This window comes from Lontra canadensis, unplaced genomic scaffold (genome assembly GCF_010015895.1).
Source record: "Lontra canadensis isolate GAN:19392208 unplaced genomic scaffold, GSC_riverotter_1.0 scaffold109, whole genome shotgun sequence".
NCBI lineage: Eukaryota > Metazoa > Chordata > Mammalia > Carnivora > Mustelidae > Lontra > Lontra canadensis.
In genome coordinates this window covers 4,780,169-4,800,241 of record NW_022631103.1, presented here as the reverse complement: position 1 = coordinate 4,800,241, position 20,073 = coordinate 4,780,169, and the positions used below count along the sequence as shown (strand labels likewise).

General features: G+C 36.6%; 1 protein-coding gene across 1 annotated transcript in view; it reads left to right on the top strand.

Moving 5' to 3' along the window:
• Nucleotides 1–20,073, top strand: part of CUNH1orf87 (chromosome unknown C1orf87 homolog) — an 89,320-nt gene that overhangs the window by 15,401 nt on the left and 53,846 nt on the right. Inside the window, 1 exon segment of the mRNA XM_032839775.1 lies at nt 5,583–5,846. Within this exon segment, the coding sequence (XP_032695666.1) occupies nt 5,583–5,846 (264 nt within the window).

Below are 20,073 nucleotides of genomic sequence, written 5' to 3'. Positions count from 1 at the left end.
TTTAAAACAGACAGTCTGTATATTATGGGTATAAAATTGAGGAGTAATGCAGAGGAAGGGGCATATGCTTTAGATCCACACAGATCTAGCTGTGAATCCAAGATCTCTACTTACAAGGTGGCCTTGAGTAATGTACTTAACCTCTCTGACCGTCCATTTTTTTGTCAGCAGAATAAAGACAGTAATATCTACTTTTCAGTATTATTAGGATAACATGAAAGAATTTATGTAAATTTATATGTGGTATCTGACACAGAAAAGCATTTAGAATGTTAGCTTATATATTATATGATATATATTATATCATTGATGAAGAGATGATTCTGGTATAGGTTTGGGAGTTAAAGTACTTTAAAAATCTTTCTGAAGACTAAATTTCTTTGATAATTATATATGGTATGGCTCTCTGGAATAAAAAAAAGAAGAAGAAGAAGGAGAAGAAGGAAAAAAAAAAGCCTCACACTTCATCACAATAACATTTGCTACATTAACACAGACTTCACATTTCAGCATCCCCATGGAGTTTGGTGAGATTTTCAGCTGCGCTCCCCTCCCCAGTCCCATTTTATATTTTTATTTGGTTGTTGTCTTTTTCAAAAAGGAAAGTCTGGTTGTGTTGATTATCTGCTATTACTTCCAAATAAGAACATGCTTTCATTTACTGAAATTAGATCCCCATTCACTGCGTTGGCACACTCAGGACTGTCTTCTCCAGAGGGTTGGAGGCCTGTTAGATGGCGCACAGTTGGAAATCGGTGGCACTGAGTCGCTGCCAAGGCTGGCAGACCTTTAAGATGGCATCTGGTGACCTTTTTGCTGAGCCCCCCTGGGTCCTCCATTTGAGGTTTGATGTTCTCAGCAGGGGTGTAATCCAAATCAAATGTGAGATCTGGTGAGTTGGAGTCACATGGGAGGTGGGCCTTCGGGCAGACGATGCTACCAGATGCCCTTGCAATGTTTCTTTCTAACCCTGAGCCTCTGAGCTGTGGTAGAGGGTGGCATTGTAGGGCTGGTTTGCAGAAAGAGCCCAGTGTGACAGGAGACAACTGAACAGTTTTCGCCTCATTTATTTATCATCCAGCAATACAGTAACCCTCTCTAATTGCTGTAGTTCTGGGATGACACTAAACTCTTCACAGCATCCCGAGGTGCAGCAGCTGAGGTCAGAAGTCCCTATGAAGAAGCTAGTTCTGCCTTGCTTCCAAGAGAGTGTTGGTGGCATTTTTTTTTTCTTTCTTCCGAAATGGCAAACTTCTATTTCCAGTACTTCAGGTAGATAGTCCACAAGTCTAGAAGAAAGAGCTAGGAGTGTGTGAATGGCATAACAACCAACGCGTATTGACAAATTGTTTGTGCTAACAGGCACATGCCATTTCTCAGTTGGGGAGGCATTTCATGATAATTTTAAAGTGCTATGTATGTTGTATTTGGTTTTTTGATTTTTGTTTTTTTAAACCAGTTTTTACTTTGAACAGATTTAACAGGTTATTTTTGGTTTTACATCTACTGTGACTGTTTTAACAGGCAGGCAGATACATTTCACATTTCTCGGGCAATTCTGTCCTGAGACTGTCCACAAAAGGATTCCAAGGTGATTAAAGCAAAGCTGATTGCCTTCAGCCTGAGGAGTTAACTCTCGGCCCCAAACCCATCATTGCTTTTAAATCTGCACTTCCTCCTCCTCTCCCTTCTGCTCCTCATATAATATAAACATCCATGGATTCTCTCTGGACCCTACTGCCACTATGTAGGCATCTCAGTGCAGTCAGGCCAACTTAGGTTTAAATTCTGGTTCCGCTTCTGAAAAGCATGTAAATTGGACAAATCACATAAAATCTCTGAGTCTTCACTTCTTCATCCTAAAATGAAAGTAATACAAGCACTTACTTATAGGGTTGATCTGAAGATTAACGGACTAGTGTATGTTGAGTGGCTATAATGGGATTGTCGTGTATTTAAATGCTCAGTAATATTATTTTTGCAACCATTGCAAATCATAGCTATTTCACTTTTATTTATTTACTTACATATTTATGTATGTATTTATTTTTTATTTGAATTCAATATTATATTATGTTAGTCACCATACTAATCATCATTAGTTTTTGATATAGTGTTCCATGATTCATTGTTTGCGTATAACACCCAGTGCTCCATGCAATACATGCCCTCCTTAATGCCCATCATCGGGCTCACCCATCCCCCCACCCTCTCCCCTCTGAAACCCTCAGTTTGTTTCTCAGAGTCCACAGTCTCTCATGGTTCATCTCCCCCTCTGAATTCACCCCCTTCATTTTTCCATTTCCTTCTCCTAATGTCTTCCACGTTATTCCTTATGTTCTGCAAATAAGTGAAACCATATGATAATTGACTTTCTCTGCTTGACTTATTTTACTCAGCATAATCTCCTCCAGCCCCATCCATGTTGATGCAAATGTTGGGTATTCATCCTTTCTGATGGCTGAGTAATATTCCGTTGTATATATGGACCACATCTTCCTTATCCATTCCTCTGTTCAAGGGCATCTCAGCTCTTACCACAGTTTGGCTATTGTGAACATTGTTGCTATGAACATTGGGGTAAATATGGCCCTTCTTTTCACTATGTCTGTATCTTTGGGGTAAATAACCAGTAGTGCAATTCCCGGGTAGTGGGGTAGCTCTATTTTCAATTTTTTGAGGAACCTCTACACTGTTATTTCTCTTTCCTATGAACTTCAAACAGCACTGATTCTTTATAATATTCATTTGACATTGATTTATACACTAATTAGGTATGTTTCATATTTATGCAAATTTTATATGAATTTCTTTAAGCATGTTATAACAATGTAATATCTATCGTATATACACACACATAAAACCACACATGTTGTATATATAGTCTCACTGAATTTTCACAAAAGTGATACACCCTTGTGACAAACACCAAGATCAAAAAAACAAAAAAACAAAAAACCAGAATAGTACAGATACCAGGCCCTAGGGTTCCCTTCTGGGCTCTCTATCTCCCTCAAAAGGTAACCACTACATAGAAGCTATCAATCTGACTTCTAGAAGCAAGTTTATACCAGTTGTTGGGGCCCCTGGGTGGCTCAATGGGTTAAGCCTCTGCCTTCAGCCCAGGTCATGAGCTCAGGGTCCTGGGATCGAACCCTGCATCCAGTTCTCTGCTCAGCGGGGAGCCTGCTTCTCCCTCTCTCTCTGCCTGCTTGTGATCTCTGTCTGTTGAATAAATAAATAAAATATTTTTTTAAAAAGTTTATACCAGTTGTTAACTTTATTATTTGTTTTGTTTTGGGACAGTCAAATGAAATTAAATTTCTTGAGGTCAGAGATCATATGTTCTATGTCTTCTCTCATTGCAAGAATTATTTGTTAAATATCCACTATTTGTTCTCACATTCCCACCTTGCTCTGTTATTATTTGACTGCACCTGTCTGGCAAATCCCAGCCTGGAATGAGTCCGACTCTCCTTCTCTGCATCTCCACAAGGACGTCCGGGCAATCCTAGAGAAAAGCATGCATCCTCTCACACTGAAGCCACAAAACTGTGGTCTCCAACCTTCATGGCTACTTGTTCTGATCAGCTCTTCTCAACTCTTCATAGCAGTTATCTCAGGCCATCTGCCCTTAGTTCAGACTTCCTTCCCTATCTCCCTACTACCCCTACCCTGAGATTTCATTTCTAACTCTGTTCTCTCGATGATACCCCATATCCCTTTGTCAGTGTTCATCATATTTCATCAATAATGTCCTCTCTTTCCCTCTGGCCCAGTGGATTCTTCACCGTTGGCATTTAATGTGTTGAAGTGCCCACAGTCCTTCAACATGATAATAATAAAGCCCTATCTGAAACCCATATTGCACTCCAGTCACCAACCCCTTTCTCTCCTCTCTTGCAGCTAAACTTCTCCACAGAGATTATACTTCCAGTATTTGGTTTCTTGGTTCCCTCTTTCCCCAACCCACTTCAGTCTGGGGTCCACCTCCATTACCTCACAGAAGCACCTTTGTCAAGATGCTTGTCGGTGTCCTTAAGGCTTAATTCAATGGACATTTTTCAGAACCCACATTTCTTTGGAGCCTCTGATACTGTTGACAATGCTCTCTCTGGAAACATCCTATCGTACTTTGCTTCCAAGACCCCATACTCCTGGTTCCCCTCTACCTTACTGAGAATTTCTTCTAAATCTCCTTTAGGGCTCTTCTTCTCTATGTAAACATAGGTGTTCCTCAGAGTTCTTTTTTTTTTTAAGACTTCTTTTCTGTCTATGCTGCCACAACCAAGAAGATTATTATAAAAAGTATACATACATTCAAATCATTGTCTGTGGTTTGGCTTTTTCAAATCAGTAAATATCAGAGCGACTGTTTTATGCTCAGATAATATGTTTTTTAAAATGGATCTTTTCCATTGCATCAGTACTAATGGCTAAAGTTTATAGAATACCTTCTATAGTTATATTGAAATTGACTTTTTCTGATTTTAAAATAATATTTTATGTAAAAACTTTAGAATAATAATGTTATAAGATAGTATAGTAATATTCTGAGTTCTACTACCCAGAGAAACTTACTGTTTATTTCTGTCATATTTTTTTACACATTTTCCCCACATAAACATATATATTATGCACATGCATTTTACATAGTTGAGATAATTATATTTTTCACTTATTTGTATAACTGGACATGTTTTGTGTCATTAAAATTATTACTATTTTCGTGGCTTTATAAAGTCTATCATATGAACACAGAATGAAATGCTCAACATATTCACCCATTGCTAAATACTTAGAGTTTGAAATTTTTCTTCTTCTATATTTTTACCCATAATAAACTATCTTAAATATTGATTTAGAAGGTTAACCCATTACAACTTCCTGACTGACTCTTCAAATGTTTTGTCAGGTCACCCACTATATTAATTATGTCTATTTATATGGCCATTAGCATTTGACTTTCTTACTTCCAAAAATGTTTCCTAAATTTAAAATGATGTCTTATATACTTGTTTTGATTTGTGAGTCTTTAGTTATTAAACAAGGTTGAATCTTTTAAAAATTGTGCTGTTTATTTGCATCTATTTGAATCATTCTTACAGTTTCTTTTTTCCTTTTCTTTTCTCTATTTAATATTAAACTTAAATGGAGGACTACTGAAAGAAAAAGAAGCCACAGGATGAGAGACACGGAGCAAGACTGGAGCTAGCAAACCCCCTTGATTGGAGCTCTTCTTCTAGTGGCCAACCCTAAAAATACCCATTAGATTTGTCGGTAAGATATGTGATAACCTGCAAGGTTCATTTTTGACACCGCCATTACTTACTTTAAGGATCTAAGAGCATTTGGATTCTCTTCATGAATATGAGGAAGAGGATAGAGTTAAACTCTGAGAAGATAACACAGTCTCTTTATAGTAAATGATTCATACAGATAATCAATGTGTACTCCTTCATTCCACCATGCTGAGTTACCACTGTTCACACCACGAGACTCACACCTTCTGTTTCTTATGCCAGCCTAGCGTATGCAAGACTGCCCTGTGAGTAACAAAGAACAAAACTGTTTCTTCACAGCAAGGAAAATGAGAACTTGAAGGCAGAAACTCAAACAGTACTCCAAAAATCCATGAATGGTGGTACAAGGCAGATGAGCACAGACTCCCCAGCTCCTACTAATCCTACTGATCAACAACTCAATCATGACCCAGAGGGTGAGGAAGAAAGCAAGCACCCAGAAAACAATCAGAAACCAGAGAACAACCAGAAAGTCCTAAAAGGAGCACTCAGTAGCAGATTTCTGGATGGCAAAGAGAGTGACAGATACCCAAACTTTCCTTGGTAATTGACTAGGAAAATACAGGATTAGGTTGGAAACAGATTCACACCACAGGCTCTTGTTCTATTGGTAATTATTATATTTTTCTTAAGATAGACTTGGAATTTGTTTCTTTTAAATCCGAAACTAAATTTTTAGGTCATTTTGTATATTGCATCCTGGTTGACCACCAACTGAGTTGGCCAACCTACTCTATCGGTGGCTATCTCAGTGATACTCATACAGCAATCCGAGTAAATGTACATGCAAATTCGGGGTGTGTTGGGGGGGTAGGTTTGTCTGCTTTAACTTTACAGGAAGAGATCATTTATTTTCAAAATCCAATGCAACCATTCTACATATCAAAAAATTATCAGCCAAAAATCTTGACAGAAATATACATCACTGTACTCTGTTAAAAAGCAACCAAACAATCCACAACAAACTAACATGATAATGATAAATCTATATGATTAGTAATTTGTAATTAAAAAGAAAGAATAGCAGCAATTGAAAACTGGATCCAAATCAAGACAAAACTAATGATTCATTGATAACAAAGTACCATTTCCAAAAATTGCTGAAATTGCAATTAGACGGACACATAGAGTAGGAGTTTTGCAGTGCTGCCAAGCATTAAGTGACAGCCAAATATTTTCATAGAATACTGAATTAGAGTCTGCAGTAAACTCTAACATAACTATTTTAGTTTATAATTTTAATAGCCCTTACAAAATCACTCAGATACTAGCTAGTCTTTAGTCATCTGAGAAAATAAAAGTCTATGGATTTGTGGTCTTTTGCTCATAAGGATTCTGCAAAGCTTATAATTTAAAGTGGTTAATGGCCCCCCAATGGACCTCAGATCATACTCTGCAAGGTCTAGTTGAATGTGAGTCCAGAAATGAAAGTAACTTGCCCAAAATGTCAGTGGCACAGCCTACACCACAAGCTGAACCTTCGAAATCCCCAGTTAATGTGTTCTTTTGACTTTTTTTTTTTTTTTAAGATTTTGCTTATTTATTTGGAAGAGAGAGAGAGAGCATGAGCAAGGGAAGGAGGGTGGGCAGAGGAAGAAGGAGAAGCAGGCTCTCTATTGAGCAGGGAGCCCAACTCTGGGCTCCATCCCAGGGTCCTGGGATCGTGACCTGGGATACAGGCAGAGGATTAACTAACTGAGCCACTGAGGTGCCCCTTTTTGACTGTCTTACAAGTAGTTCTTGAATTTAAGGCCTGGTTGGAATAGGAGGTAGTGCATCGGCAGAGGTGAAATGATCCATTCTGAACTTCTAAAGACATCTGAGTTTTTACATAATTTTGACTCTAGCATTAATGTATTTGTTGTTACTCCCTTAGGATGACCTTGGTAATAATATTATAGTTATAAAACACTTTATTACTGGTTAAGTAATTTATGATTACTTCCAGGTAAATTTTAAAATTTATTCCTTGGAATTAATCTTTTACAGTAGAAACCAGTGTTTTTTCTATCACTTTAGTATAGATGATAAAACCGAGGCTCAGAAAAGTTGAAGTCACTCTTAAGTGTAGAGATAAGATGTTTATCCAGGTTTTCTTCTCTAGTCCTTTCTTCCTTTTTTAAAAAATCATCTTTTTTATTATTAAGTATTGCATACTCATGTACAATTTTGGCAGATGGAGAATATAAATAAGAAAAAAAGAAAACTCAATGAAAGAAAAAATAATAATAATATTTCTTTCTCTTCTCTATGCATATATAGAGAGTAATTTTGTATATATCCTTCATTATCCTGCTTGATTCATTTCATATTAAGAATTTTCACCCTGGCTTCAAAAAATTCATACTAAGCATCATCTGGAAAGGCTATGAGAATCATACTCAGAATGAACATTAAATAGCATTTATTATCTGCCGGGCACCATTCTAAGTTCTTTACATGTGTTGACTAACTTACTACTCCCAAGCACCCAAAGAAATAAGAACTCTTATCGTCTTCAGTTCATAGATGACACAAGAAAAAAACAAGGTCAAGCACCTTGCCCAGGTCAAAAGGCTGGGAAGTGGCAGAGCCATAATCAAAGACCAAATCCTAAATCCTTAATCACCAACTGTATTCATTCCTTTGTATGGCTATAACATGGCTCATTAGACTAATCCCTTAATGGTGGGCATTGAAGTCATTTATAGTTTTTCTCTTATAAACAGAAATTTGTTTCTTGATACTCCCTCTACCACATCAAGCTGCCCATTTCTGGTACATAATGCATTCGCCATTATCATGGGCAGAATGTTCTTCGAAGAAGCTGTCCTTGGACCTCCAAGATCTGGATTCTTTGCTAGCTCTGTCCTGCCAAAGGGAGATGATTTGCCCCTCCCCTTCTACAACTTGATGAGGTTTCTTGTGGGAGACTCAGCAGAGCTGACACCCAGCCACCAAATACAGCAAGACCTCCTGGGAGGTGTGGGGCCTGACTAATTGGTTCTGTCTGCCGAGTGTGTGGTGCTGGCCTGCCAGATGGCAGCCACAGTTGCCTGGTATGGAGACCCTCATTACCACCTTGACTAAGTGGTAAATGGAATTCTGCTGTAGTGAAAGAAGTAAACCAATCAGAACTCCTTCTAGATCCTTCTCCCTCACACATAGATGAAAATAAGCCTTCCTGCCTGGGATGTAACAGGCAATCTGGACTGCCTGAATTTGTTCCAAAAGAAAAGTTGCTGATAAAGACTGAGCTAACGTGGGTGAGGACAGGCAAGTGTGAAACTCTTCTAAACTACAGATCAAATTTGAAGAGTATCATTAGTTAGTAGGAGGTAAGTAAAGCTGAAAATGCTATGAGAACCCATGATTTCATGTATCTGAGAACAGCAAGATATTTTAGAAATCAACAAGTACAAACCTTCACTTCAGAAATGAAGAAGGGGGAGCCCAGAGAGCTTAAATGATCAGTTTGAGGTCTCACGAGTCAAGAGCCCTGACTCGTCTCAACAGTAGCCCTACAATCTTTTTACTCCAAATTCTATACCTTATGTGTCTTTGAAAACACAAATATCATTTGTATTATTTCTCAGAAGCATCAGCTCTGCCTGCTCTCAGAAAATAAAAAAGAATGTGTGACTAGCTACAAATTCTGTAGCACGGTTTCAAAAATAAAATTAGAGTGTGTTTTTTGCATCTGGCAGCATGAAAATGAAAGTGTTAGTGCTTAAATTTTAATAATTATCGTAGTTGATGGGTTATGTGTTCTTTTCAAAGCACTTGTGTGTTTTATCTTGTTTGTTCTGCACAGTAGTCCTCTGAGATAAGTAGAGGCACATGATGTCATCCTCATTTCGTAGGTGAATAGACAGATGTCAAGGACATTTCCACTTGGCTGTGCATTGGTAGATTCACTAGGTTGAAAACAGAACCTTTAAACTTGTTCTTTTTCTGTGGTCTGTGGCTCTCAGAACAGTTTCAGAACTCTCCCAATTATACCAGCAAGAACCCTGGGCATGCTTTCCTCTTCCCTCTCCCTGAGTCAAATATCAATGAGCCCTTCAAATTCTGCCCCCTGTACCTCTCAAAATACCTTCTTACTTCTGCTTCATCTGCCATCATCCTATTCAAACCACCATACTACTTCAGCAAGATGATTTTAATTATCTTCAAACTGACTGTCCTTTTCTCTGCTTCCCTCTCTGTACTGGTCAGCTATTACACTACAGTGCAACAAATCACCCTAGCACTCAGTGGCTTATAACAATAATCATTTGTGCTCCCAGTTCCAAATATAAGCTAAGATAGCTTTTGCTTTTTTTTATATATTAGATTTTTCTAGGCTTGGCTCCAAATGGTAGATTTGGTTCAGGTCTGCTCTGTGTTTTTCTTATTGTTCTGAATCCAGGGGACTCCTCAAAGCAAGTTCTTCTTATGGTAATGGAAACATTGCAAGAGGACAGACTCAACTACAAGTACGTTTTAAGTCTTTGCTTATGTCATGTCCACTAACATCCATCCCATTGGCCAAGGCAAGCCACATGGCAAAGCACAACACCACTCAGGTAAGGATATATATATTCTGCCTCTTTTAGGAGGAACATCAAAATTACTCAAGTGTGGCCACTACTTAAAACACTTAAAACCATTATTTAATACTCTTTGCCCTAGTATAAAATGCAAATTCCTTGACCGCCATTCCAGCTCACTTCTATCCACTCTCTACTTCTCCCCTTATGCACCCTTTCCTAAACAACCTCCATTTCCCCAATAGAGTTCTGTTCCATTTTAACTTCTAGGCTTTGCCAATGCTGTTCCTTTAGTATGAAAATTTCCCTTCATCTTCATTTAACTCCTAATTATACTAGGGGCTCAATTTAGATATCAGCTCTACCAAGAAGCATCATTGTCTGATTGCCAAAATAAGTGTTTTTCATAAGGTAATCATAAATCAGTCTGTACATTCCCTTACAGCAATTGTTGCTATACTATTAAAATGGGTCATTTCTTCTAATATAACATTGTGTGTCAATTGTGCTCAAAAATGAATTTAAAAATTCAAAAGCAATGATGTGAAGTAGGGGCTAATATCTCCATTTTATAGGTGAGAAAACTGAGATACAGTGACATTAAGAAACTTTCCAATGCTCATACAACCAGTCGAATATTGGTGGGTCTAGGATGTGAACCTAAGTTGTCTGGATCCACCATACCCAAGTTTCCCAATCTCTTTTTCATTATTGGACCCCACCCCTTAGGAGAAAAGGAAAACTCTTCCTAAAGAAAGAGGCATTAAATACCAAGAAATACTATTTTGTTGAGTAGAGTTGAACTTCAAAGCACTAGAAACCACTGTAATATTTTAGAAATATTTGCCCCAAAGAAACAATTTTTACCACCCTTAAGGGCAATATTTAGAAAAATGTGTGCATTGGGGCACCTGGGTGGCTCAGTCAGTCAAGCAACAGATTCTTGGCTTCAAATCAGGTCATGATCTCAGGGTCCTAGGATCAAGCCCCCGCATTGGGCTCTGTGCTCCGCTGGGAAGGCTGCATAAGGATGCCCTCTCTCTCCCTCTCCCAATACCCTTCCCCCGATCACATTCTCTCTCTCTCAAGTAAATAAATGAATCTTTTAAAAAAAAATGTATGCATTACACTATAATGCTTCTCATAAACACATAATTTATGGTAAAACTTCTTGCAAATACTTGTAAATAAGTGAATAGGTCTTTATAAATTAAAAAAAAAAAAGGCTTCCTTGTCTCCTTCCACAAGTCTGTAAATTCCCTGAAAATAAGAATTTTCTTCTTCACTTTTGTTTCCAAAATGGTTCTCTCTATATATTAACCCAAAGCCAATATTCTATTTAATTGACAAACCCTAGAGGCTTTCACATTGGAGTCTGGAAGAAGTCAAGGATATCTGTTATTTCCGCTGGTTTTTAATATTATGTTGGAAGTATTGGCCAAAGTAATTAAACAAAAGAAAGCAATTATAGGCATAATTATTAGAAGGGAAGAGGAAAAACTATTTTCAGATGGTAATATTATAAATATAAAATTTCAAAACAGATTATGAAGAAACTACTAAAACATTAAGAGAATTTGGCAAAAACAAGATTATATCATCAACATATACAAATCAGTGTCCCTCACATATATAAACAAAAACTAGTTAGGACAAAAGATAGAAGGCAGCATTTATAATGACAAAGCATAATTAAATTAACTAAAAATGTAAATAAATCAAATGCATAGTCAAACATAACAAGAAATGTCCAAAACTTAATGAGAAAAAAAAAAAAAAAACCTCTCCTAAAAGACACAAGAGTAGATTTGAACAACGGAAAGGTATAGTATGTTCTTATACTGAAAAAAAGTTTACATCATCAATCTCTATCATAATTCCAATGACTTCTTTTTGAAGAAATATAAACCCATCCTAAAATTCATATGGAATCTCAAGGGACCCTGAAGATCCAAAGTAAATCTGAAAAAGAAGGTACTACAAAGGTACAATAATAAAACCATTATGGTACTGACATAAAGACAGATATAGAGACCAACAGATTAGATAGGGTCCATAATAAATCCTCACATACACGCTCAAATGATTTTTTTTAACAAGGGTACCAAGATGATTCAATGGGGAAAAGATGGTCTTTTCAAGAAATGGCACTGGAAAAACTGGATGTCCATATACAAAGTTTGCAGCTGGACCCTTATCTAATATCAAATACAAAAATTAACTGAAAATGGATCCATGACTTAAAATATAAGATGTAAAATGATAAAACTCTTAGAAGAAATATCTTCAGATTAAAGACAAAATCTTCAGATTGGACCTGACAGTGATTTCTTGGCTATGACCCCAAAAGCATAGGCACCAAAATAAAAAATTGACAAATTGGGTTTTATGCAAATTAATTTTAAAAAAAAGTTGTGTACCACAATACACAGTTGATTGTAAAAAGGCAATCCACATGTTGGGAGAAAGTACTGGCAAATCCCATATCTGATGTGAGATTACTATTCAGAATACATGGAGAACTCCAAAGCTCAACTACCCAAAAAGAAGCAATCTGATTAAAAAATCAGCAAGGACCTGAATTACATTTCTTTAAAGAAGATTTAAAAATGGACAGTAAGCACATGGAAAGATATTCAACATCACTAATTAGGGCAATGCAAATCAAAACTACAATGAGATTCCACTTCACACCCATTAGGATAGCTACAAACATAGAAGACAAAAAAACAGAAAACAACAAATGTTAGCCAGGATATGGATTCATTGGAAACTTTGTGCATTCTTGGTGGAAACGTAAAGTGGTATAACTGTTGTGGAGAACTGTATGGTGGCTTCTCAAAAAATTTTTAAAAATTAAAAACAGAATTACCATATCATCCATCTCACCTACTCAAAAGAATTGAAAGGAGGGTTACATATCCATGTGCTTAGTAGCATTATTCACAGTAGCTAAAATGGGGAAGTCACCCAAGTATTCATCAAAGGTAAATAGGTAAGCAAAATCTGGGGTATAGGCACATGATGGAATGTTATCCAGCCTTACAAAGGAAGGAAACTCTGACACATGTTATGAAATGGATGAACCTTGAGGACAGTAGGCCTGTCCCAAAGAGGCAAACACTATGTAATTCCACTTACAAAAGATACTAAGAGTAGTCAAATCCTAGCAACAGAAAGTAGAATAGTGGTGGCCAGGGACTTGGGGAAGGAGGGAATAGGTAGTTATTGTTGAATGGGTATAGATATTCAGTTTTGTGTGATGAAAAGAGCCATGGGGATTTATGGTGGGGGTGGCTGGACAATAGGAATATACTTAATCCCAATGAACTGCACTCTCAGATATGTATATTTTTATACATATTTTTATGTTTTTATGTTATGTATATTTTACCACAATTTAAAAAAAATCTTGAAAAAAGTTAAAATTATCAATCCTCCCTAAGGTAATTTATAAATTTAATGTGATTCCAATAAAAATGGCACTAGATTTTTGTTTCATTTTCTTTTGGAACTAGTCAAATTGATTAAATGTTAATTTGAAATAGCAGTCAGGAAAGAAGAGTCAGGAATAGAAGAGAAATGGGTATAGGGATAGCCTTAACAAATACAAAATACAAAATCTCTATATCTAAAAGAAAATGATTTTGGCCCAGGGATAGATAGGAGACTAACAGAATTGAAAAGAAATATCAACAAACAGACTCAATGGCATATTACAGTTTTGTATATAATAAAGAGGATATTGCAAATTAGTAGAGAAAAGATGGACTTTTTAATAAAAAATACTGGGATTATTGGATAGCCACAGAGAAAATTTTAAATTGGGCCTCTCATATATTGTACATATATATGATATACACTGGGATATATTCCAAATGGACCAGAGGCTGAAATATAAAAAAATAAATTTATACAATAGTACAAGAAAATGGATGATTTCCTCTGTAATCCAAGATAAGAGGAAATTTCTCAACTGTGACTCAAAATGCAGATACAATAAGAAAAAAATGTGATAATTTTGACTAGCCATATGTGGCCAGAACCATTGTGTACAAAGTATACATACATACCTGACTAACTGAAGAAAAATCTGCAATTTATATCATAAATATATCCCTAACATATAGCATCTTCTATCAAAAAAAAAAAAAAGAAAAAAAGACAGTAAACTATTAGAAAAATGGGCAAAATATATGGACGGTTCACAGCAAGATAAATGTACATGGTCCCTAAGCATATCAAAAAATATAGCATTGCTCTTAATAAAAGGAACATAAATTAACACCACCCTGAGATATAATTTCTCACAATTATGTTGGCAAAAATCCAGAAAATTGACAACATACTTTGTTGGAAGGTAGAAGAAGTTTAAAGTAAAAAACCACTTTGGCAGGAAATTTGGCAATAATTAGCAAAACTACATATGCATTTATTTGTTGACATGAAAAATCTCACTTTCAGAAATCTATCCCAAGGATACACTGGAAAAAATGTGGAAAAGATTTATGCAGAAAGTATTCATTGTAACATTACTTGTTACAAAAAAAAAAAATATAAAGACCTAAATTTTCATCCATAAGGGATTGGTTGAATAAATTACAGTACATCCACATCCACACAGAGTATTATAAAACCTTTAAAACTGTAAGAAGGAATGAAGAATATCACAAAGAAACAGTTTGACAGTATATGAATATCACTGTGTATCATTGTATGGAGTAATCTAGCTAGATACAGCATTAACTAAGTGAAAGCAAGGTGAAGAAAAATACATAGACTATGCTTCGAAGTATCTATCTATTATCTATCTGTCTGTCTGTGTATTGTCTATCTATCCTCTATCTACTTCTTATGTTTTTCAAAATGAAGGAATTAATAAAAAGGATTTTTTAAAGTGGTTATCACTTGGAGATAAAGGGAAAATGTTGGAAGGATCAAAAACAGAAACAACTCATCTCTGAATTATTCATTTTTATAGATTTGGCTTTGGAATCACATAAATATTTCACATAAATCTAAAACAAATTAGAAAATTAAAAAACCAATTCCTAAAAATCAAAAACAAAATAAGTCTCTGTTAGTTATCTATTGCTGAATAACAAATTGTCCCAAAACATAGCTACATAAATCAATATAATAACCATGTATCATCTTGCACTATATCTGAGGGACAAGAATCCAGGAGCAGCTTAAATGAGTGCTTCTAGCTCAAGGTCTCCCCTTAAATTTCACTCCAAATGTTGGCCAGGAATACAGTCACCTGAAGGCTTGACCAGGGCAAGAAGATGCACTTCTCCGCTTATTTGAGTGGCTATTGATAGAGGCCTCAGCTACTTGCTAATTGTTGCCAGAGATAACAGTCTTTTTTGTACTGGAGCCTCTCCATAGGGCTACTCAAGACATGGTATCTGGCATCCCAGAGATGAGTTATGCTGGAAAGGAAGATAGAGAGAATGTGTGCACCCAACCATAGCAGTAAGCCCAATGTCTGTAATAACCTAATCTCAGAAGTGACACGTGATGCTCCAGTATTCTACTGGTTACAGAGATAATCCTCATGAGATGTGGTGGGGGAAGGACCACACAAGACCATGAGCCCTAGGAGGCAGGGACTACTTAGAGCCACTTTGGAGGCTGGGTACCACATGGACCTATGTACTCACTGGAAATAAAACCAAAGAGAATGAAACTATTGTAAATGATTTTTTAAAAGAGGTATTTATTTATTTAAGAGAGAGCATGCACGTGAGCCAGAGGAGGGTCAGAGGGAGAGAGAGAGGGACTCCCTGCTGAGCGTAGAGCCTAACTCAGGGCTCTTATCTCACAACTCTGATCTTACAGCCCTGAGATCATGACCAGAGCCGAAATGAAGAGTCAGAGCCTTAAGGAACTGAACCACCCAGGCACCCCAAAATGATTTTAAAACATAATGACTTCACTGTGTGTCTCTAATGAGATGTATACCCTGAGGAAAATATTTTTTGAAAAACTGTCTCCAAGTGTTTTCAGTAACCGTTATGTTGACATTGTTATTGTGTGTATGTATTGTAGAATAAAGTAAATGAGTCATTATATTGGTGGTTTTAGATTTGGGATTTCTAGTGTAGGAGAAATGAAATATAGTACTGATGAGCTTTTATAAAACCCCAAAGTCCTAACATTTGAATTGGGAATATCAGTATGAACTCCTTTTAAGAAAATAGATTTCCTAACTTTGTTCACTGGAAAAAACACAGAAACAATGACCAACCCTATAACAACAAGTATTCGAGCACCTGCATCGTGTTTGGTAAATTCTGAAGGCTGATCCCAGCTTTGAGCCTGGAACATCTATTTATACCAAAATCAGTGAAGATAACCAACACCGCTTTTTGTAAAAAAAAAAAAAAAAAAAAAAAAAAAAGATTTGGAATCTAATTTAAAATGGCTCTCACTACAAACAAACAACTCAAACCAGTTACATTTTGGCTATCAGTAAAACAATACATACAATTATAGTAATTTAAACACATTATATATATATTTAAATCTCTAACTTTATAGTGATTCTTAAAAAAAGAAAATAACAAAAGCTTATTGGTCACCTCTGAAGAATACTAGGGAAAAAACTACTTTTAAAACTGTTCAATCAAAGGAGCATTTATTGTTTTCCTTTTCTATACAAACTGTATTTTAGATAATAGCTAATGAGGGCAGTTTCTCTGTAGAATAGTATTCCGATTAATCTATTAATAAGGGAAGACTTATAATAGAATAAAAATATCATCATTTCCAAAATGCTAATGGAAAAAATAAAAATTAAAAAAAATGGACTAAAGCAATGAGTTATCAGCACCTATGAAAAGAAAGACAACCTGACAGCATTTGTTCACATGGGGCAATATACCAGCTATGTAAAGATCTTACTTAAAACAATTGAACTTGAAGAAGATCAAGACCCTGGTTCTGGCTATTATTTTACAATAAATAATGTGAAAGTTTGTTGAACAACATAGAAATACAAGCAACAAAATCCAGACCATGGAAAATTTTATAAGGCAGACAACAGAGCTTCTTCAACAAATAAATTGCAAGGAGAAAAACTGCACACAAAGGGGCAGGGGGTAAAGGAAGAAGTAGAATTTTTAAAAGGTGTAAAAGATTTAAGTCAAAGGCAATATATGGATCTTATTGGTTCCTGTTTTGAATAAACAAACTGTAAAAATAAGATTTATCAGATAATTGGGAGCTTTTGAATAATTGCCTGGATATTAGATGATGTTAAGGGATTACCATTTTTTTTAAAGATTTTATTTATTTGACAGAGAAGGATACAGTGAGGGAGGGAACACAAGCAGGGGGAGAGGGAGAAGCAGGCTTCCTGCTGAGCAGGGATACCAATGCAGGGCTCCATCCCAGGAACCTGGGATCATGACCTGAGCCCAAGGCAGTCACCTAAGGATTAAGTCACCTAAATCCCAGGCACCCCAAGGGATTACCATTTTTTAAAGTATCATAATGTTATCATGGTTATATTTTCAAAGAGTAGTTATCCTTAAGGCAATGGTTCTCAAACTTTAGCATGCATTACAAGTACTGGAGGGCTTACTAAAACACAGATTTTGGGACCCCAAACCCAGAAATTCTCATTTGGTGGTTTTGGGCTGGGTCTCAAGAATTCACATTCCTAACACATTTCTAGGGGGTGCTGAGGCTTCTAGCCCAAGGACATCATTTTAAAGACCACTGCTTTATAGAGGCATGCTGAAAAAGATGTGGATGAAGTAATACACCATCTGTGGTTTCCTTCATTTCTGGTGGCCCGGGTGATGTGGGTATAAATAAAACAAGAATGTCAGCTGATAATTACAGCTTGGAGATGAGTATATGGGAGTTCCCTTATCCTATCCTGGATACATGTGACTATGTTTGATGTTTTCCATAATCATAAGTTAAAATGTAAAGAAAACATAAATTTTTACAAACATAAACAAAACAGTCAAATGATTAATTCTAATATTGTATTGGGTTATGGTATATATTAACATCATATGTTAAATCTATTAATTTGGAAATACTGCTTTTTTTTCAATTCTACATTTCTTGAGAAATCTTATTAAGTTTTTTATATGCATCTTTCTTGTGGTTGTATTTATTATCACTAGCATATCTTTTTGAGCCATTTAACAGCTTTCTAGAACACGTCAACACCTTGGTCTAAAATGTTGAAGAAACAGAAATTTTCAAATCTGCATTTGATGCTGTCTCTGTGGATTTTCTCACAAGCCCCAGCCATGCATTGTGCAATATTAAGATAATTTGTTGTGTCACTTGTCTTGGAGGAAAGTGTTCATGGACTGCACAATACAACCACCTTAAAATAATTTATATGTAATCTTAAAACAAGAAACTTGCAAGTTTCCAACACCCCAAGAAGATATACTAAATCTGTGTTAGATTTGTGTGCTCCTTTTGTAACAATTCCTCTAGGTAACTAACACAAAACTAGTATTATGCCCCAAACTCATTTCAGGCTATCGTGTCATCCTCAAACACTGTTTTGTGATTCAAAGTAAAGCAAATGACAGAAACTTATAATACTGGAGATTTTATAGATATTCTGCTAATTCCTAAAGTCAGAAACATGGTGATTCTTAGTCAACATTTTCCATTTTATCTATTTTGACACTTTGTGGATACATTGTTTTGAGAAACAGCAGTCCAGCGTGATTGATGTCAGTGAAGAGAGAAATGTAAATTCCCACACATCTGGGGCCTGAACAAGCCATCATCGCCACTCTGACACCATGTTTCTCTATTTGGTCTTCCAATCTGGCAGTGTTCTTAAATGCTGGGAGTCAGCAGGACACAAGACAGTTCTGGTCCACCCAGAGCTCACACTCTATTGGAGGGAGATAGACAGCAAATACCAAAGTTCTGGAATTCACAAAGTGTTTAAAACACATTATAATACTCATTGCTTGCAGCAGTCCTAGGAGTAGAATGTATATTCCTCTTTCCATAGGAGAGGTCATAAAATTTATTCCGTGATACTTGGGCTGAAAGATCAATGAGGGCCGGAATTCTACCTGCCTTGCTCACTTGTACTCGTAGTGCTGAAAACAAAGGTCCTCAGTAAGCTTTGGTGTTTAAATGAAAAAAGGGACATCTTGACTCCATGGGCTTGATGAAGTATTGATACATGGTCCTTCAGAATACTGCAGTGTAGAAGTGTATCAATTCTCAGAGACAGAAAAATATTTATACATGGCTGAAAATGGAAATGTTTTCTATTACCGAAAAAAATTTCCCATGAAACATATTGTTCTAAGAAACACCTAATGGGGCACCTGGGTGGCTCATTGGGGTAAGCCTCTGCCTTCTGCTCAGGTCATGATCTCAGGGTCCTGGGATCGAGCCCTGCATCAGGTTCTCTGCTCAGCAGGAAGCCTGCTTCCCCCCTCTATTTCTCTGCCTGCCTCTCTGCCTACTTGTGATCTCTCTGTCAAATAGATAAATAAAATCTTAAAAAAAAGAAGAAAGAAAGAAAGAAAGAGAGAAAGAAAAGAAAAGAAGAGAAAAGAAAAGAAAAGAAGAGAAAAGAAAAGAAAAGAAAAAGAAAAAAAGAAACACCCGAAATGGCTAGCCAGATATTTAAAACATGAATCTGCCTTGTGGACAGAATGCTGAATCTTTTCTCATGCTGGGGTAGTGGTACAAAGCAGGGTTCAATTCTCATCTGCAAATTTACTAGGAGGTAAGTTTTGGACAACTCTGACCTAATAATAGCTCCACTGAAAACATATCCATGGCTCCCACTGCCCTCAGAAGAAAGCAGAGGCTAATCAGACTTGAGGCAATTCACCCCCATTCTCCTGTCTCCCTCTGCAGCCTTACCTTTTGCCTTTTTCAAAACTTAAACTATGCTCTGGAAGTATTCCTCTCTCTCTTAGGAACCTGTGTGTACCTTTAAGGTTTTTAATATCCAGTTTCCTTTTCCTGGGCCCTTCCTTCTTCTCTTCTCCTTCCTCTCTACTCCTTAGCCTATTCAAATTCAAATCTAATTCATCTTTCAAGCCTAGACTTAAATGTCAGTGCCTCCAGACCTGAGCCACCAAGTCCAGATTAGGTGGTTCTGTGGACAGTTCTGACAGTGACCCTCACTGCTCCATGTGGTGCTGTCATGAGTGCTTGCTGTCCCCTCACATCTACAAGCTCCATTAGAGCAGGAGCCAAATCTGTTTTGTGCCCTGTAGGGCCTATCACCAGGCTTGGCC